General features: G+C 30.8%; 1 protein-coding gene across 1 annotated transcript in view; it reads right to left on the minus strand.

Annotated features, from left to right (window-relative positions):
• Positions 1-4,280: 4,280 nt before the first annotated feature.
• The window catches only part of Smp_162550 (putative cadherin), a gene marked incomplete at both ends in the record, with an annotated part of 25,037 nt that continues 17,152 nt past the window's right edge, over positions 4,281-12,165 (minus strand). Inside the window, 4 exons of the mRNA XM_018799086.1 lie at positions 4,281-5,050; positions 6,542-6,758; positions 7,521-7,573; positions 9,319-10,009. Of these exons, the coding sequence (XP_018650910.1) occupies positions 4,281-5,050; positions 6,542-6,758; positions 7,521-7,573; positions 9,319-10,009 (1,731 nt within the window). The remainder of the gene's footprint in view (positions 5,051-6,541; positions 6,759-7,520; positions 7,574-9,318; positions 10,010-12,165) is intronic.

A 12,165-nucleotide genomic window follows, 5' to 3' on the forward strand; every position in this document is an offset into this window, starting at 1 on the left:
CAGGTCTCTATAAGTTAAACATATGCATCTGCATCCAGAAAGGGTTATGCAATCCGGAATAGAGTTCAGTTTTATTGTTCTAATCAAGAATAAGTTGGTTCACTTCCAACTAGGCAATCCAACATGATGTAGAGATAGATTTGCCATAAAATGTTACGTAAATCATGATAATTCTTTGAAATTTGATAACCTTTTACAAGCACTATCCGAAGCTTGGAAAATGTGTTGAAATGGTGGTTTTTTTTTCAAATTTACACATTCTGATTGATATCACAGATAGTTTCAATCCGCTATCTCATTGGAGCTGAGCGACAAGTACAGTGATAAATTATGATAGATATTTTCTCCATGTGTGTCCCAAACAGTTTTCCTGAATGAATATCATGTTTGAAATAAAATTTTTGCCTTAGATTCACATAAAATTTAATACTACCGACTGAAGTTTGCGAAATGCATTTCCTTGTTCTTATTTATCTTATTGTTGGGTTTGATATTTTCTGGTGTATGAGATGTTGACACAATGACATCTGCCGTAGCTACACTATGTTGATCTAGGTAATTTCTTGTTATCAATTGGTTCTTATCAAAACTGGTAGCAGTCGAATACCTAATATTTTACAATTTATTTTTCTTTACTAACGAACTCATTTTGGATAACTTAGAATATCAGGTTTTTTGGCGAGACTATAATTTATGGACGAGCCAATCAGAAGAGTTTGAGGGATTTCAAGGTCACAGCGCCAATTTCAGTACCTGATGCTCATGTATGATCAGTTCACAGAGAATTTTAGAGAAGACTTGACAATTTGGTGGCTTTCACAAACGAGATCACTAAGACATTCCTTTATTTGTAATTGCAGTAATCAAATGACTTGTAGACCCTGTGAAGACTACCGTGATTTTCTTCACTGTAACATATTTTGAAGGAAGACGTTTGCTAGAATACGAACCTTTATCGCTCGATCCAGATTGAGACTAGGACATATTATAATAATTGGCTGCAATAATCGCAGATGTTACTGAAGCTTCGGCTGTTCAGTGGTATGAGTATTGTAGGGACATATCCACAATAAAAATGATAAATTTACACAACCGGAGTTCACGCAAACAATAATGAAGCTATGTGGTCGAGGCTGAGAGGGTTTTTATGACCTTATCGTGGCTTCAGAGACCAACTATTATGGAGCCTTATAGATGAGTTCCTCTACCTTATTCATTACGATTTTAGAACCTTTGAAACTCTTTCTAATGTTGACAAGTTTTTGGACCTTATAAAACAAGTGTATCCACTTTAATTCTTTTGTTTTGTATAATATATTTTTACTCTATGCTGACTGTTTATTGATTGGATAATACTTCTCTAGGTCACTTAAGATTTGTTCAAAGGTCGTCTATAAATTATAGTCTCGCCGGATTTTGTATTTCGTCTTCCTAATAAAAATAGTATGATCCATGCAGTTTACAAATAAACTAATAAGTAACTATATTGTGTTCCTCAGTACTTCTAACTTCGTTAAAATCGTTATGACATAATAGAAGAAGTTCCATCTAATCCAACTCTCTTAGTTTCTTTTTTGTTTTCTTAATTAATTCCTAAAAGAAAAACAATAAATGATTCACAAATTGTAAATTACAAATCAGTAAACCTTTATTTGTTTGTAGTAAAAAAAACTGCTTCAATAAATTTATTTCAGCTATGTTTAACATAAATCATCTATTCTTATCCATGCGTGATTCTTTATATATATATACATATATGAATGATTTAAAGTAATGTGACAATTCACTTGTAAATAGAAATAAAAACATTTTTTTAAACGATACATCAAAATCACAACAACAACAACAGCAACAAAAAATAATCAAAACAAACATACATAATAAAAGAAAAAGAATCTATGGAATTACATAACGGGTAACAAATAATGTAGATTAAAGAAATAAAAAAAAATAAACAAAACTCTGATAAGAAAAATAAGATAAACAATATTGAAAAAAAAAATAGAAAAAAGAAAAAGAAAAAAATTTTTTGATAAAATATAGAATCAACATGATTTAATTAGTTATATTACCGTGTATATATATATATTTTTTTTTATAAGAAAAAAATATCATTTATTGAGTCCAAATTATTTATCTTTAACTGTTTCTCAATAAAAGACAAGAAAAAAGTTTTATTATTTAAAAGATAGATCAAATGAAATAGGCTGAAATATATTACTTATATATTTATATGTATCTTTTCTACGAAAGATTTATATGGAAAATTGACATTTGGATGATATGATTAACTTGATTTAATGTGTATTATTATAAAAGAGATACAATGGATTTGATATGAATTAAGATTATAGTATATATCAATTATGAGTTTATGTTATAACAAATCACGTTTCATTCAACAATGATTCTATGAATATACATTAATGAAACTTTTAATGATGATAATAATAATTTGTCGTTTGTTAAGGAAGCTTAGTCGCTACTAAAAGATAAACAGTGTGAGCATTATTTTAGAATTAGAAATGTAAAACAGGACATGATTAGGGATGAAAGGTCAACCTAAACATTATATTTAGTAAGTTATTTCGGATGTAGGTTTTAGATTTCAGTTTTTTATGTCATAAACAACTTGATTCACTATTTACTTCTAGTTATTATTTAGCTTTTCTTAGGATATGTCTCAAAGAAATAAAGAATTTCTGTATTTTAATTGTGCACCGTCTACTGAACACGTGAAACAAACCAAATAAAATGAGCTCCTTCGAAATAGTTTTTAAATAACAAGATTCTATAACACTGAGGTTTATTAGTCATTAAAACTGACTTTGGTATCCAAGAATAGTCAGTGGTCGTCTTTTGACTACTTCAGTAACAGAAATGAAGCATGACTTACTTGCAGTTTCGTTATTTCCAATTTACTTGTTATTACAGTCCAATGACCTCAACTCTATTTATTTATCTCTTATTTCTATATATCCTTAATAAATCTTGACTATTTTACGTAATTATGTCATTTCTAATATTGTACAACTGTCAATCCACTTATTTATAAAAAACTGTTAAAAATCTTAATTTTATTTTCGTAATAGTTCTATCTTTCTAGCATTTTCTGTTCTTTGACAATCTTTTCACTCCTTCATTGGAAATTTTCTTGATATTTTGAAATAACTAAATTTAATTAGTTTAAGCACAACTGAGAAGAATGTAACAGTAGCACAGTCAATTTATCGCATTATCCAAATGTTACCAAAAAAGGATATGCATATAAGTTCGTAATATATCTGCTACTCATGGTTCAGTATGTATGGATTATCTAACATATTTCTGTTCATTTAATGATTAAACCCTGCATTAAAGAGGAAAATGTTCACTGAGAATTACATTTCAGATTCAAATCTTCACTTTATTTGTTTGTTTTTTTCATATGGCAAATTACGATGCTCTACAGTAGCGTATTCACTAAAGATATTTAGATTACTTCCGATTATTGAAATAAAGTCCTCAGGGAAAATTACACTCCAAGATGTAACATTGACACATCATATGATGAGAGAAGTGTTTGAAAATGCTAGACATCTCATTTTCATTAAACACTAAAAAAGTATTTTAATCCTAATACGTGTTCTTTTTGTTACTTTGTTCGAGCTACGTTTAATTGGAGTTCTATAAAGCATTAGTCATCTTATGAATGATAATCCTTAAGTAACTGATAAATAGACGATATTCAATTTTGAATACCTAAACTAAATACCACATTTATAATTTATTAGTTGAATTCATGAGTCAATTGAAGCTAGATCATGATGGAAAACCTGGAAGCACTTGACGGCTGTTTCGTCTTAGTATGAGACTCCTCAACGGTGCGCAACCACGATCGCTCCTCGGGAGATTCGAATCCAGGACCTATTGTTCTCGCGCGCGAACGTTCAACCTCTACACCACTTGGACAGCATCCAACGATGTTTGTAATTATCCAACAAAATGCTTTTAATTTAATTCATTTTCATATAACAGATATATATATATATATATATATACAAAATTATATATATACAAAATCATGATTTCATGGAACAAATAAAAAGTTCACAGAAATATCATGCTAATCAAAGAAATAATTACTCCAGAAAAAGTATTTTCTAGATATTATCACATTATTTGTTCCTACGTGTATAATTTGATTGAGCCAGAAACAATACAGTTCATTGAGTCATTTTAACACAAAGGACATGATGCGAGACAATGTAAATGTTTCTTGTTCTACATAAAATATTGAATCAAACAAATGAAGACGTTATTTGAGGTAAGCCATTTGGATTTCCATTTTTATTATTGGTCATTTGATTAGGATCAACAACCAGGTGAGAATCACCGCCTTTTAGTTGACTATAATTATCAATATTGGTATTATTTTTATGTGATTCGTTTTTTTTCGTGGAAAATAACTTGAATTTAGGTTTCTGAATTGTAGAAAAATTATCTTTGTAACTGTTACAATCATTACTGTTGTTGTTGGTGGTGTTGGTAATCGTTGACGATAACACTAGTGATGTTTTACTAACTGGAAGTAATTGATTCAGTTTAAAGCTATGTTTGTTATCGGTAGGTACATCAGCTAATTTACCCTCAAAACTCATTAAGGTTGGTTTATTATTCTGACATTTAGAATCGATAAACGTTGAAACGGAATCTGAAATACTTGCTTGAAATATTTTACCAATATTCCTAATATCATCATTTTCATCGAAAGTGTTTTCATTTATTACTTCGACTGGATGATTTGACAGTTTACTGTACTGCTTTTGTCGATTTAACGTTTTACATAACTCTAATTGATTGAATAACATCGGTGATGTTTGATCTTCATATAACGAATCACATGGTTTAAGCAAATATGCATTTTCGAACCGTGTTTGATTATTGTTGATCACTTGCTTGTTTAAATCATTCTGTAAAACTGATGGAGATAAACATGAGTTTTGTAGAGAATTTATTTGACTAATCGATAATGGAGTGTAATCGGAACTGTCCGTCGTGGAATGAGGAACTAGCAAGAAATAGAAACAAGAATAATATTTCATTTAAACATTGTCCTGACAAGATACAGGAATTACTGATTAACTTGTGTAGTAGAAATTAGGACCAGTAATGTAGTCTAAATAATCTACACTTTTGAACAAATTAATTCTTTTCAATATATTTAAAAAAACAGATTAGGGCTATTATGATTGGTAAAATAACCAAAATAATCCTAGAAATTATATTATTTTGAAAATAATCATTTGTGAGACGTGTGCAAGAATTTCACTTACAGAATTGCTTTCTTAATCTTAAATACCCATTACTTTTACATATTTAAATAAATCTGCTTCAAAGGTACCAGGTTCTCATGAAATTCAAACTGAAAGTTCCAATGACTTTTAATAATGGAAATCCAGTCAACAAGCTTATTTATACATCCTTTTCTTCAGCTATCGGATCACGTAAAACGTTAGCTTAGATTTTGAAACTGAAACCATATCTGTCCTATGGTTCGTCGGTATCACTTGACATATTCGCTAACCATTACACCAACTTCCATTATTTTGTCCTTGTGCTAAACCAGTGGTGTGTCAGACAGCTCTAGCAGACTTTAGTCATTTGTGAGTCCTTCTCACCTAGCCCAGCCCGTTCAATACAGAATACAAATGAGTCTCCGCTATATGAAGTGTATATTTCAGACGCATGGTTTATATACAACCAGACCAGACCGCATCTTACTATAAAATGAAAAATATTAATTCTACAATATCAAGCCAAGAGTGACTGTTAGTATAGGGGATTAACCAAGAGATTGGAAATAAGTAAGAATGGTAAATCGTATACCAGTAGTCAATAGGTCAAATGACAACTCATGGCGACGGATATATATATATATAATCTAGTTACCTAATAATTATCTAAAGAGAATATATGTAATAATAGTCCATAAATAATTCCTAGCAGTTACCATTCATTTATTTGTCGTTTGGATATAACAATATCACAGTTTGAAAAGTTACCACTAAGCTATTAAGGGACTAATTGGCCTGTTGTTGGAAGGAAATATTTTGAACGATCAATCACAAACTAGTGGCCACTGCCGTAATATCTACTTCGCCCTTATTGGTGTCGTGATGTGATATAGGGCTTAGCTTAATGAAATCAACATTGCATGTGTTTCCTATTTGTGCAAACAAGAAATAAGAAATCAAGTAGTATCAAATGTACTGTATTATCACATTCACTTTTTCATCAAGATTTGTGTATTTCCTCTTTATTCTTAGCACTTTTCTATAGTTCTTTTTTTAGCTAATAGTCGTAAGTAGTCTGTAACTAAAATAAACATCGACTAAATGTTGCTAGCAACTATGAAAACTAGTCAAGATATTGTGTTTCTAGCCGTCAAGTTAGTTTACACTAATGAATTAAAATGTCTTCATCTATTCATTTTGCAATTTTTATAAAGTTAAAATATATTAACACCATCATGCAGTAAAATCAGTGCAATGGAACTTACTGGACATAATTGTATTTGTATGAGGTTCATTAGAAGGTACAACATTGATGTGATCATAAGCTCGTACAATGTATGTTGGTGATAAACTTCTACAATTAATTGTACTAATGCCAAAATCAGAAAATATTCTATTTTGAGAACCAGTATTTATTTGTGACTCATCATTATTCGAATGACTTGTTAATGTACTGTCTAAACGTATGTCACCATTGTTATTCTGAAATGAACAACAAATCTAAATGACACTAATTATAGAATATTAAAACATAAAAGAATTACATAACAACACTCTAGTCCATATTTGAACAATAGAAAGTTTAAATGATTTTACAGATTGAGTTACTGGAACATCATATCGTAACATATTTAACATTAGATGTCAGCATACTGAAATTTATTATAAAACTTGAATTCACAACCTTACCAGTGAATAAACCCAGAAATGCAGGCCTCACTATAAATACTTTATCCATCGATCAATCAGTCAGGTCCCATCAGCCTATATTATTAACTACAACTAGTTGTTGATATTTCAGGATTGTCATGACAATGTTCTTGGAATACCTATTTCGGTAGATCAGTTAAGAATTTGAAATAAAAATTTGAAGGCAACTTATCAAGTTAGCCATACGAGACTGTAGAACTACTGCCTAATCGTATTGCTTATGAAGATTAGATCAGTCCTCACACCTCATAATCACTAATCTAAACATGTTGTTCTAGTTGTGAGAAATGAAACGTCTACTCTTCTTTCTCTATTATGTATCTGTTGAGCTTTTTGGTGATTTTTAGTTTTCATTTGTTCCTCAGCTTTCAGACAGTAACAAAAGCTACTTCACAGTTGATTCAATCTTCATAAAAAATACAATTAAAAATTTCCTTTCATTATTTAAGTATTGTTTAAGCTATAATAATGTGTGGAGTAAATTTAAAAAGGGATATATTTATACCGATATTTATAGTAAGTAAATCGACTTACTTTTTTACAGTTGATTAAACTATCAGTATGAATCTCGCTCTTACTTATACTATCTAAAAATCAAGAAGATGAAAGGTGAAAACAATATTAATAGGCAGAAAAACGAAAGTAATCTAAACACTTGAATGATTTATTTGCTTCACTCATTTTATTTATTACTACTGACCTTGATTCTTATTTTGCTTGCTAAACAAATCACCTTAATACCATCTCATTATTCCTGGTTTGTCGAACAGTTGTTTAAATATCTCAAATGGAAGGAGATTAGCTTTATAATAGTTAATTATAACGACAACTTAACAGCTATAGTTATAAACTCTTTTCAATAGCCAGATAATCTACACTTATTTTAAGTAATGAGTCCAAAAACTAACTATTAAACACTGATATCCCATATTTCATTTCCATAATAAACAATGTACTTATCTTTACTAAACTCATGGAATGAAATACGAAGATTATTTTACGTACATAAACCAGAAATTTTTCAGTTGATGTAAAAAGGAACAGAGGCTAATAACTGTATGAATTAGTGCCATGTTATTAACGGTTCACTGTTGCCATTCTTTCATTGAGCTCATGAAAAGTTTACTTATTTATTTACAAGGTATCATTATGACGATGACGACTGGAATGTGACCATACGTTATTACTGAATATCTATCGAATTCATCCATATTTTAAGCTTGAAAGTCCAAAAATTTACCAGTGTACTGATAGAAACCTTATTTTCTGACTAGGCTATGAATATCAATTAACTTTCTCGGTTAAAATATTTTATGCAGATTTGTATCTCCGGATAAATGCACCTTTTTTATGTATTTACAGTGTCATGTTTTGGAATTCCCTCCAATTACCTTTCTGACTTGTCTTTCTTTGGATATATTATCAGTCTGTTGGTTCGAGTTAAAGTTGTGTAAAAGTGGATTTATTACTTGAAGACAGGTGCAGACAGAAAACTTCTCGTGAAGTAAAAAAAGGATTGATAATGACAAACTAAAGAAGTTATGCTGTACCTCCTGGTAACAGCATAAGAATACAAGGAGTAAAGCAGCTTACTGTACTGAATACCACTGATGTTTGCTAGTATGTCTTTTGCTAAGCAAGCTCATTTAAACGATAATGCTAGTCAAATGCACCAAATATTGACTCATTAATTCATCATATAAGACCATTTATTTTACAGATCTCATGGATGATCTTATGCGATAAATAATTACCGGTTTTGTGAAACGGGAATAGAAAGTATACGTGAATTAGTACGTGCAGTTATAAAAACCTAGCGTAAATTGATTTCAAGGAGGACAAACTTTAGCTTACATCCTGTCATATCTGCTCTACGAAAGAAAATTGATATCTGTCTACAACTGCTTTTATATAATATCTTAAATTATACCTTTATAAGTAATCACATTTTCATACATCTCTTCCAAAAGACAAGAACCAGGATAATCTATCCAAATTTATCGAAGTATTTTGTATACACGTTAACGAATTTGCTTCAAAGGACGTGAAACAATCGATGATCTCATATACACATTCTATCTTTCCAAATGTATATTAGTTGAATAAAGACATTTAATTCAATAATTGAGTTCTGATTGATGCTAAGGTAGACGAACAGTTCCCGTTATTCTAGTGATAATTTGGTTGATTACATAGTTGGCTACGATCTACGACACATTTTTCTTCACATCGAAATAACTCAACAACTGACCGTATGAATAATGCATTTGGTCATTTTATAACATTAATTAGTATAGAGAAAATATATTAAATGACACAATAATAAACTTACCATATTTTTCTTCACCTTTATTTGTCATACTTGTTCTTCTTAGTTTTACATAAAAGCATCCGAAACTAATTATCACAAGTATTAAAGCCAAGCAAACAGCTAAAGCCAACAAATACATAGCAGGTAATGTATATGGTTTGGAATGAGTTAGTTCCGATCTTTTATATGACTGGGATGAAGGTTTACCTCCTCCACTTGAACCTAGAAATGCCTGGCGATTTGGTTTGTACGCGTAATGCTTACTTTTACTGATTTCTTTATTTTGATGCACTGAAGCGTATTCACTATTTCTGTTGACATCGGTTTTTGCATTTACCATGTCAAAATAGTTCTCAGAATATGCATTATGTATTGTATCAATAGGATCGTAGTAGAATATTTGTAAACTTGTAACCGATTGTTCTGGGGTAGGTCCTTTATCTGAAACACGTATAAGCAATCTATCCGGTCTACGATATCTCTTTGGAAAACTATTGGGTGTGGTGGATATCATATCGGAATACGCTAATCGTTTAGACAAGAGAAGACGACCATCTGGCTGCAAAGTAAATGTGGGCATATCAGAACTATCTTCATCAGATTTTCCACTTTTTAGATTTTTAACATCATGTGATAAGCCAAGTGCTCCTGAGTAAGCCATATCGAAAACCAGAGTTCCATTGGGACCGTTGTCTGGGTCATAAGCTTCAAACTAAAGAAAAAGTCAAAATGATAACATCAGACAAAGATCGATCAACTGTTTACATGACAATCCAGGCGACAAACAATATCATTTTATTATGATTTTTCCACATTAGCTAGTAATTTTAATCATATATTGGGTTTCATTTAAATGTAACGAAAGTGCATCAATAAATCTTTTATTCATAACTATTTACTTATAGTATCGTTCCATATTTCTCATTAATTGGAATAACTAGTTTACATGAGTGACTATTTCCGCTGGCCTATCATTGAAATACCACGGTAATTGTCAAATCAAAATATAAAATACTGAAATAAATTTCTATACTGATTATACGTTTATTATAAGTTTAAGCATTTAAAGGTTTTACGATCGTAAATACCTCCCATCTATAATCAAAAAACGGATCAATCATCATTTCCTAGCTTTACGTTTGCATTCGTAGAATAGTAGACATCTTTGATAAAGTATTAAATCGTGTTTCTAATATTTAAATTTGGACCTAATAAGTCGAAATGCCACAGAATAGACAAAAAGAATTGTATAACGACCGCTCCTGTTGTTCTACAGTTTGTATGTATCTAATATCATGATGGGTTTTAAGACCTATGGAAGAGCGCCAATACAGATAATGCAATCCGTAGAATTATCTTATCACTTAAAACAAGTGACAAATATCTTCGTGAAAATATATATCTACCTAACTTCATCGAGAAGTATGTCAACAATTACGAACGTATGCAGTAATTACAAACAAAAAGAAGAATTCCCTTCAAAGCAGATAAAATTAGTGGAATAAATACACCAATAAAGATTGCTTATCCAGCAGAAAAGCTGATTAGCTTTAGTGGGACAAAGTGCTCTTTTAGACACGCAAAAATCAGCAGGTCTTCTTTTCTCTGCACCTCCAACTGAACTTACCATTTATATATACGTGCCGAAGGACATACACTGGAGGACAGTACATGTTCAGATTTCAGAGCACGCTCCAAAGCAATTAAGACAAAGAAGTACATCAATTCTAAAAAGTGGAATAGCTTAGCATTTAATTGATATAGGTATGTCAGTGATGCTTCCAAATTCTTTAAAATTATCGGCAGACAGAATAATGCAGCTTTTTTTTATTTGCAAAGTAGCTGCAATTAATACCTCAAATCAGTTAAATGTGTTCGAAAAGAGATAATAATTAATTTATCGGTTAGTTCAAGATTTTGATCACGACTATATGCAAATATTATCGTAACTATGATTTTCATAGTTGAAAGCGTGAGTAAATTGAAGCTAGACCACCAAGGAAAACCTGGAAGCACTGGACGACCGTTTCGTCCTATTGTCACTGATAGGTCCTGGGTTCGAATCTCGAATGTCAGGTCCTGGATACCATATCAATAATGCCTCGATTTTTTTATTCTGACTTTTCACATTATCAATATTGATTATTCCATATTACATATCATCTATCAATGTTACACTCCACTATGAATACGCTCATATGCAGCTACTAAGAGACCATGAAATAAAGTTAATTAAGATTACTCTGCTATAATTGTTGTTTTAATTTTATTCAAATTCATAAAGGGAACTAATTGTATCCAAGTAAATAATAATTGAACAGTCAAATAGTAATCTATTTATAGAAGGGTATCTACTACTTTCTTATATACCATTAACAGTCTATTTATAAAACTTATTATATGTTTTAGCTAGCAGTTTTATAAATCCAACAATAAATCTATTTTCCTATGATCAAATTTTGAATAATGTTTATCAATTATCCTAGATGCAATAATACATAATTGACTGATCAAAAAATTAGATAATGAAGGCCTAAATCTACATTATTACTGTTTAATATTGAATGAACATTAAAAGGATATTGAACTTTGTTAAGATTTTAAAGAGGAAATTTCATGTAAAATGGTAAATTGATATTAAATAACATAAATTATAATGGTAAGCAGAGATGGATAGTGGCTAGCAGTGGAATCCAGGACACGCGTTTCGTCCTATTTGAGACTCTTCAGCGGGATGTACCTGCATCTCAGAGTTGATGTTCACTCTGGGACTCGAACCCAGTACCCTCGCCTCAAACGCCATCGCGTTATCCACTTGGCCACTGAGTCCTGATAGCCACTTGCTTGTGCGATGGGGTGAAGTTTAAG

The sequence above is a fragment of the Schistosoma mansoni genome, chromosome 3 (genome assembly GCF_000237925.1).
Source record: "Schistosoma mansoni strain Puerto Rico chromosome 3, complete genome".
Lineage (NCBI taxonomy): Eukaryota > Metazoa > Platyhelminthes > Trematoda > Strigeidida > Schistosomatidae > Schistosoma > Schistosoma mansoni.